Source organism: Dromaius novaehollandiae, chromosome 1 (assembly GCF_036370855.1).
Source record: "Dromaius novaehollandiae isolate bDroNov1 chromosome 1, bDroNov1.hap1, whole genome shotgun sequence".
Taxonomy (NCBI): domain Eukaryota; kingdom Metazoa; phylum Chordata; class Aves; order Casuariiformes; family Dromaiidae; genus Dromaius; species Dromaius novaehollandiae.
Window position 1 is genome coordinate 79,013,758 of NC_088098.1, and position 9,216 is coordinate 79,022,973.

The 9,216-nt window shown below is 41.8% G+C and overlaps 1 protein-coding gene across 3 annotated transcripts; it reads right to left on the bottom strand.

Annotated features, from left to right (window-relative positions):
- Positions 1–268: 268 nt before the first annotated feature.
- On the bottom strand, positions 269–8,305 carry KCNA1 (potassium voltage-gated channel subfamily A member 1). Of its 3 annotated transcripts, XM_064517645.1 has the most exons (3): positions 7,224–8,305; positions 5,307–5,399; positions 269–2,954 (listed from the first exon to the last, which is right to left on the bottom strand). In XM_064517645.1, the coding sequence occupies exons 1-2, from the start codon at positions 8,097–8,099 to the stop codon at positions 5,313–5,315; spliced, it is 963 nt and encodes a 320-aa protein (XP_064373715.1). In that variant the 5' UTR covers positions 8,100–8,305; the 3' UTR covers positions 269–2,954; positions 5,307–5,312. The 3 variants fall into 3 exon arrangements, with proteins under 3 accessions (XP_064373715.1, XP_064373710.1, XP_025962072.1); XM_064517640.1 differs by lacking the exon at positions 5,307–5,399 and having other exon boundaries at positions 269–5,023; XM_026106287.2 differs by lacking the exons at positions 269–2,954; positions 5,307–5,399 and having other exon boundaries at positions 5,489–8,305.
- Between the last annotated feature and the right edge of the window lie 911 nt (positions 8,306–9,216).

Below are 9,216 nucleotides of genomic sequence, written 5' to 3' on the forward strand. Positions count from 1 at the left end.
ATTAGATCAAAGCATATGGAAGCCAATGAGTTAGAGGGCTTTGGCTCAAACCCTTGGAATAATGGCAGTGTAAAGCTTGAGTTGACATTTACAAGCCCCTTGAAGCCCACAGTGACACTTCACACTGACTATGCTGCTATTTCTTATTTGTCCTGCCCTTCCATAAGGAAACCATCAATGAACCAGCCATTCACTTCAGGTGGCGCTGTCTACTAGTAACAGGAAAGAAACCAGAGTCCAGAAAATAACCAGACAGAATATTCTTGGGTAAGATCCTTAAAAATTATCTTTAATTGTTGCCAAGTATGAACAGATGAACAAGTACAGAAGCAGGTAAAATTGCATAGATGAAAACTATGCATTTCAAACAGTTCAAGAACTCATGACATTAGAGGTTCTAAAAATGATAAACCAAATGATTTCACTACTGGAAATAAAATGAGCTGTTATGTGACAATAAAGTACATGATCCAAAGTGTAAGCGGTTTGTAAATGGTGGTAATAAGTACAGCTGAGTCAGCTTAAACAGTTTGTTGCCCTAATGGTGCACTTCACATGGAGACTAATGAGTTTCTATATTTAACATCAGTAATATTTGTTCTTTAAAATCAGAGGTATGTCTGAGAGGCCATATACAGTTCTATCAACAGCTGTTATTTATTCATTTCAAACCAACATACTGCAAAAACAATGGTTTACATGTCAAGGAAAGGAAAAAAATATTTAATTTTAGTAGGTTATAGGTAGGGGGTTGCTGAATTTAGTCATAAAAATATCATTTTTACTTTCTGTACAAAAGTAAAATCTACATTTGATCCCAATTACATTATAGACATGCCACTGAAACAATAACATGGATCAAAGACTGATGCACCGAAAGGAACTGAATGTAGCATGTTTTCATTTTATTTATTATAAAAACCAGAAACAGAAGATGATTTTTTTATAACTTGAAGTGACATTTGCTAGAGCCTGTGAACAGGTGAAATATACACGTTTACATAGATAGTAACAGATATTTTGAGACAAATTTCAATTAAGACCTCAGCTTCACTTTATTTCCTTTGAAAATATCAAAGCATATTATGCCTTGACAGCATAAATTGTTGACCTCACTGGTGGTGAGTTCACCTGCACTAAATGAAATAATAGAACACCCTGAAGTTTTGTTGTTGCAGATACAAATACTGACGCTTTTAAGAATACTTGATAAGCATTTCAGAAAAAAGATATTTGCTATACCTGATTAAATAAAGCCAGAACAACAGAAGAATAAACTCAGCCTGAAGAAAGTACAACAAAAACTGAAATGTAGGTCCCTGGTTAAAGCAGCTGAGAAAAAGAATCTGTTTCAGGCTTGTTATATACAGGCTGAAACAAGCTTGCCATGTTGTGCAATTGCAAGACAACTTTCTAATTCCATCCAGCTCTGTGACTATGAAAGGTAAATCACACTTTGGAACTGATTCTGCATTCCTGTGAGTCCAAAATTACCACAACAATCAGTGGACACAGGCTGCTGAAAGACTAGGGGATCAGACCTTTCCTGAAGCAGTGGCTAGAAGCTGTGTTTTTTCCCTTTTCTTTATGCTAGGGAAAATTATTCCAGGATGTCAACCCTCAAAGAACAGTTATCAAGTTAACATTAGAAAAGGAATATATATTATACATATAAATATATGTATATAATATATGTGCACAGAAGATATTTTCTGAAATACAACTTTCCACTCTTTTCTAATGAATTTCAGATGTTCTTGTCCTTGTGTTTACTTTGATTTTATTTCAATTAATATATGCATATAGGAAACTGCACTGTCAAAGTCTGAACTATGGAAGACTGAAATTTGCTCTCAGTTCTTCATACTTAAAATATAAGTGATTTCTTTATGTTACATTTGTGCTTCAGCTCTATCATAATAGAAACAAACTTTTTGTACATCTGTTCAATGAAAACAATTGTCTCCTAGTCAAAACTTGTCAACGAAAGTTCCACTAATTCAACTGTTTATTTGGGCCAATGCTGTCTCTAATGAACTATACACAGCTGATTTGCTAAGAAGGGTCTGTTCCCTCTATCAGGCAATATCACTATTGAAATCAATAGGATTTTTGCCTATTCTTGTCCAGTCTCTAGTGCATTGTGCTGTCTTTCAAGAGCCTGTCCATATGATTGACAGTACATCAGGTTAAGCATGTGCACAGTTAAAGAATTTGTAAGTGGACATTAATTGCCTTGGGTCATGATCATTGCCAGGTAACGTCACAGAAGGCAGAGGGATTGATTCTCCTCACATATACAAATGCGTAAATCAGGAACAAAGAAGGAAATCATTACAATTGTACCAAAAAACGATATGCTAGTGCTTAGTAAGCCAGGCTGTGATTTTCGAGCACTCACCACTCCACCCTGTCTATACAGATGCTCTTCTTGCGTACTAAGAGTTTCATGCCATTTGGCCACACTCCCCCCAGCCACCTTCTGCAAAGAAGGGTCAGTTCCATTACATTTAATGATTACTAAAGGTTTGTCTATCTGAATGAACTTGTGAGGCAGATGAGGTAAACCGCATTAAGCCCCATTGTGTTCAGAATTAAAGCAGCCTTAATTCAATTCAGCTTACTTTCCTCCCAAAAAGAATGAACCCAAATCAGATTAAGGCTGCTTCTATACTGCAACAGAATGTCCATGCTGGGCTTGAATGCAGTTTAACAAATCTACTTTAAATGCACACCTTTCATTAATTCGGATTAGCTTTCCTGAAGTCCCCAGTGGAAATACGGCTGATGAGATTCCATGCAGGGAGTTTGCATGGATTTTCTAGGATATTGTGAACTCACACCCTGGCTTACTGCACACTAACTTCCTCTTGAAGACAAATTAATCCAGTCCATTGCCTATGCTGGAGCTGCAGCACAGAGGATTGGAGCTCTTTGCAGTTAGAAAACAACTGCTTGATTCTGTTAAGGAAAGGGGTACAGAGCATTTCATTTCCCACTTGATCCTCTGCCTGTTCCCTAGTGCCCTGTACAGCTAAGGGTGGTAGGACCAGATGGGGAGTTTGGGCCATGATACCAGTTTATGGGATTCTTGCCCACTGCTGCCCCATTTCACTGCTACTCTGCATCACAGTGCACTGTTGCCTTGGTCACAGCAGATAAATTCCCTCATCCACTTCACAAAGTGGCCTAAGAAAAAGCTGTCTAGAGGCACCTAAGAAGGCAGCACTGCAGTGGCTGGTAAAAGGGGGCCATATGCCAGTGTTGCTGCTTTGCCTCATCAAACTACAGTCCAACTAAAGCTGCTGTATCTACTGATATCTCTATTCAGCACAACATGGGCATCACTTTTGGGAGCTTCCTAGCAAACAAATGGTGGTCTCTTCTGTCTTTCAGTGAAGCACTAAACCAGCCATCAGTTCATTTCCTTACACTGACAGAAACAACCCCACAGACCTCAAGCTGTGTAGCAAAAAGAAATGTAGGACAAAAGGGAGAAGAAATGAAAAAGGAAAGAAAGATAGAAAGGGATGTTTGCTGGTAAGAACAAGTAGTTTTTTAACTGCACCTGCAGACCCTCAAAGACATTTCTGCTTTTCTGTGTAAAAGGGGGTAAGAATATTTTTTGGTTTTTTGCATCAAACTTGCCCAAAACACATGCCTGTGCTACATGGGGTTAATCCCTGTACTCCATATTTACTGAACTCCTTTGCAATGAGATATAAGCAAAGCAACATTCAAGCTCCCCAAGCCACCCCAAGCCCTAATAATCCATCCCCATCTCCTGACAAAGAATTGCTGTATGCAGCACTTTTCTCTTTACATACAAGAATAATTATCATTCTGATCATTAAACTAAGGTGTGGATACCCAACTAGAACAGAATTTAGGTTACCAAAGTGAGACCTTATCTCCCAGATGCTACTTACAGATCATCAGTCCCACAACACTGAATTGATTATTGCTGGTTGTTTGTTTGATAAGCTGAATGCAGCATTGAAGTCCCTTTTGACAGAAGAAGTCATATCCTAGAATTCAAGAGTCTGGAAAGATCAGGACCACCAGATTTTGATGGGGAGATAGATGTACAATGGGCAGGGGTGAGTTAGTAGGGGACAGGAAAGAAGTTTTACAACATCTACCTAGAGAATATAATGCCCTGTTTTATCTGATGCTTTGTGTTTCTTGCAGGAGTCCCTCAATTCTTGATCACTTTCTCATCATTAAGATTCACAGAAGCCACACAGTGAGAAGAAAAATCAAGTCTTTCTGGAAGCCTGGCATGTCAGGCTTGTGCGTAACTGCAGTTAGGGTTTTTTTTATTATTATTCTAAGTGCTTTGATTTTGTGTGTGTGTGTGTGTGTGTGTGTGTGTGTGTGTGTATTTGTGTGTGTGCGTGTGTGTGTGTGTGCGCGCACATGTATTCTCACGCACACACATACATATATATATATTTATACACATATATACATATATCAGATAGGAAAGATAGGGGAAGAAGGGATCTGTACAGTAGGGAAGCATTCAATTACAGTTGGCCACATGCTAAGTGCAGAATGAAGATTCTCAACTTTCTCCATTAAAAAAAAAAAAAAAGATTAGTGCCTGCATTAGTTAAGATCAAAGGCTGTTATTTTCTAGGGCCTAGCAGTCAAGGCTGGCAAATTGCAGAAGATGCCTTCTCCTAGCTTTGCTTCCTTCACCAGACATTGGTGAGAACAGAGTGGAGACAGGGACCAGAAAGAAGAATGACTTGAAAGATCTGTGATGGGATTTAAGATTTGATCTATTGCTGAAAGTGGATGAGAGAGACAGAGATGGGCACTGAAAACCTTCTCTCACCTACCTCCTGGGGAACCCAAGGGAAAGAAAAGTGCAGTCTTCCAATCCGGTTGCCTGACTGGGTGATGCTGCAGTTAATGCTGGTCCTAAGTTCCTCCTGCATCCTGCTGTTCTAGGAGAGGCTGGCAAAGAGCCATCTTGGGGAAATGAAGGGCAAATACAATGATGGCAGCGATGTTTCTATAAACAACCGAGAGAAACTTGAAGTCTTGCATAAACATAACTATGACTTATATGGCAGAGGCAAATGCTGAGCCCTGCAGGGATAAAGGCACTGCACAACCATCTAAATCAATCTGTTGAGTTTCTTCAGTGAGTTTTAGGGGAATAAAAAAAGTCTCGAATAATGACTGCAAAAGAAACTAGCTGCTGCAGTTTGGATGCATATAATAGGTAAGTTTCATTTACATTCTGAGAACGCACCAAAATGCATGCATCTGCACCTTTCAACTATAAAGGATACTAGTTCTTAGGTGTTGCTATATATAACTTGACTTCTTAATTTTCGATATAGCTTTCCCTTTAAGCGATAGGATATGTTCCTTTCTGACAATGCCTGGATAAAAGCCAACACATTTCCCTGAGCAATGCAGGAAAACCATCGGGTTTCTCTAGTCAGTTCATTCAGGCCCTCAGTCTAACAAGCACTGTTTTATTTTGTTTTTATTATTATTATTATTATTATTCAATCCATGCATTAATTAATTCAAGTTACACCTTAATCAAATAGGCCATAATGCTGAATATTTGAACATGCTTTGATCTCCAAAAGTTATTGTTCCCATTTGACTAACATACGCACTTAAATACAGTACTTTAAATTACTAGTCAACGATTTAATAAATTAAGGAGTGCACTTTTGGTGAATGCAAATCAAAAAGAAAAAGGAAAGAAAAAAGAGAGATAAAGGACCTAATTTTAGAAGATTCAGTTCAAACGAAAGCTTAGCCGGTAACGTTTCAGGCATGCGATTTTAAAATAAATAGTATCAAATTCAAACATGCTTATATTAAACTCCATTGTGCTATCTTGCAACAGAGGGTCTAAACATTTTGTATCCAGTTCTAGACAGGGAAAAAGAAAAGCATGTTTAAACCATCTGCACTTAAGAAAACTTAGCAGCATTGCAGATGTTTTGTCTTCAGTTTTCTTTGTTTCTTCTCCTCTTTTAGAATAGTTCTTCTAAAGATAGCAAAAAAGACTAGGCTTAAGTATATTTTTAATAAGGTGCTGTGTGGATCTGTAGATTAGAACTACCTAATTTTTCACATAGGGGGTGGAGGGAAAATTTGCACTCTTTCATAAAGACAATGGCAAATGCTTGCTGCATGTTTTTGCTAAACCTTTTCTTTATTATCTGATGCACTTTCTTGCAATTGTGCAGTTTTGCAGAATATTTTTATTGGAATCCATGCATATGCTTTATAGCTTTAAAAACTGTCTTACTTAGTTTAAAGTTAACTTAACCAAAAAAAAAAAAAAAAAAAAAAAAACAGAGAGAGAGAGAGAGAGGAAAAGTTTAGGTCTAGCATCATATGGTTTAAAACTAAACTAGTTCAAATGGTTATCATTTATTAGGTGGAAAATGTTCTTTTTTAATAAACAAAATCTTAGTTTTCATGGATCCTAGAAGCTTTTTTATCACTGAGCAAAAATTCGCAATGCAACAATGCATTTACGAGGTAAATAAAGCATTCAAAGACTATCAGTAAAGCATCTACAAAGTGTGACTATGTCACTTAAAGTCTTTAAGCTGTGAGTGGGGATTTTGGTTTTTTGTTTATACATCAGTCAGCAGCTTGCTTTTATTAACGCAGTTTTGGTTGGCTACAGTGCAGTTGCCAGTTCTGAGATTAGCCTCTCTAAAATTGTCTATGCTATTATTCATATCCTCTTCGATTTCCATGTACTCAGATTTGCTGATTGTGGAGGAGCTGCGGCGACTGAGATCACTGTCAGATGCTAAATTAGGGGAGCTAACGTGAAGTAACTGAGCCTGTTCTTCCCCTTCTGTTTCTCGGTGGTAGAAGTAGTTGAAGTTGGACACGATGACAGGTACAGGCAGGGCAATTGTCAGCACACCAGCGATGGCACACAAGGAGCCTACGATTTTGCCTCCAATTGTCACAGGGTACATGTCACCATAGCCCACAGTGGTCATGGATACCACCGCCCACCAGAAAGCATCAGGGATACTTGTGAAATGAGACTCAGGTTCTTCAGCCTCAGCAAAATATACTGCACTAGAGAACAAGATCACCCCAATGAAGAGAAAAAAGATTAGTAAACCTAGCTCTCTCATGCTTGCTTTGAGGGTCTGTCCCAAAATCTGGAGGCCCTTAGAGTGCCGGGATAGTTTGAAGATTCGAAAGACTCTTACCAGTCTGATGACTCTCAGGATAGCCAAGGAGGTGGCCTGCTCCCCTTTCTGAGTCCCCTCCCTCTCAGCCATCTCAGTGCCCAGGGTGATGAAGTAGGGGATGATGGCCACAATGTCAATAAAGTTCATGATATTCTTGAAGAAGTCAGTCTTGCTGGGGCAGGCAAAGAAGCGCACCACCAGCTCAAAGGAGAACCAGATGATACACAAGGTCTCCACAACAAAGAAGGGATCAGTGAAGATGTTGGATTTGTAGACCTGAGTAGTATTGTCAGTGCGCTGCACAGTATACTCCTTGTCCTCCTTCAACTCAGGTAACGTCTCTAGGCAGAAGATCACGATGGAGATGAGGATCACCATAACAGAGACTATTGCAATGACCCTCGCAGGCCCAGAGCTCTCTGGGTACTCAAAGAGGAGCCATACTTGGCGCTGGTATTCTTTCTCAGGTAAGGGTCTCTCCTCATCTTTGATGAACCCTTCATCTTCCCGGAACTTCTCCATGGCCTCCTCACCCAGCTCATAAAACTTGATTTCCTCAGAGAACATGTCTAAGGGCACATTGACCGGCCGGCGAAGCCGCCCCCCAGACTGGTAGTAGTAGAGGATGGCATCAAAGCTGGGCCGATTCCGGTCAAAGAAGTACTCATTGCGCAAGGGGTCGAAGTACCGCATACGCTTCTTGGGGTTGCCCAGCAGTGTATTGGGGAATTGGGCTAAAGTCTTCAGCTGTGTCTCAAAGCGTAGTCCAGCAATGTTTATCACTACGCGCTCACAGCACTCATGGTCATCGTGGACAGCAGGCTGGTAGCTATCCTGGGGGTGGCCAGGTAGCGCAGAAGTCTCGTCAATGTTCTCTCCAGCCATGACGGTCATTGTGGCACACAGGATGGGAGACCCAGGGGCAGGGAAGACAAGGGAGGGAGAGGAGCTTGAGAGTGGGCAGGAGGATGGAGGGGAGCAGAGAGCTTCAGGGCAGTGCAGTAGAGGATGGGGGGGGGGGATGAGGGGAGGCTTAGGGTCTGCAGGGAGGAATGATGATTTGGGATGGAGCTAGAGGAAAAAATGGAAGAGGAGCCTAAAGGATGGAAATACCCAAACAGGGAAAGGAGAGGTGGGATGAGGGGAAAGGTGTCAGGGATGAAGGGAGGGTGAAGAGGGGAGGGAACAAGTACCTTGGGGGGAGGGGGGAGAGGGGAGGTAAGGTGAGGTGTCCCGTCCCCCCAGGCCAGGATGCTGGAGGTGTATGGGGCTCACACCCCAGGCTGGGGTCCCCTCCCCAGCTGTCTCCTTTTGCCTTTAACTCGATCCAGTTGCTTTTCTCTCCAACTCGAGCATCGCCGCGGCTGCTGTCACGGAGTTACCACACACACACACACACACACACACACACACACACACACACACAAATAAATAAATCACAGGGCAGCTGGGAGGCGAGTCCTTGCAATGCCAACTCAGCAAATTTCCATCACCTGCCCCCCCCCCCCCCCCAACGCCCCGGTCCTCTCCTCTTGTGCACTGGGGAAGAAAAGATGGACATACTCTGCTTTTGAAGGCATAAAGCTCACTTGCAGGATGGAGGCTGCCAGGAAGGAGAGAAATATAAAAAACCAGCCCCCAAACCCCACCACACACACACTCTCAGGCGCAATGGATTGGCTTTCACACCAGCAAGAAACATCCCACTCTGCCCACTACAGCAGCACATGCAAAGCCCTGCGCGCTCCCACACAGTTCCAGATGCATGCCAAGGCCGCCAGGGCATGAAGGGGCTGATTCAGACCCCCGGCCCTGCCCTGCCCTGAGGCCCCAGGAGGGCTTTCCAGGGAACTCATGAGGTCAGCTCCTCCCGTAAGTTTCCTGCCCTCCACACTCCCCGCTTCACAGGCTGTGGAGACTTAGCTGAGCATGGATAACTTTGTAAAACCAGTTGGGGGGTTAAGGGATGGGGAGTGAAACATCTCCCCCTTATTTCACAGCAGTTAAACAC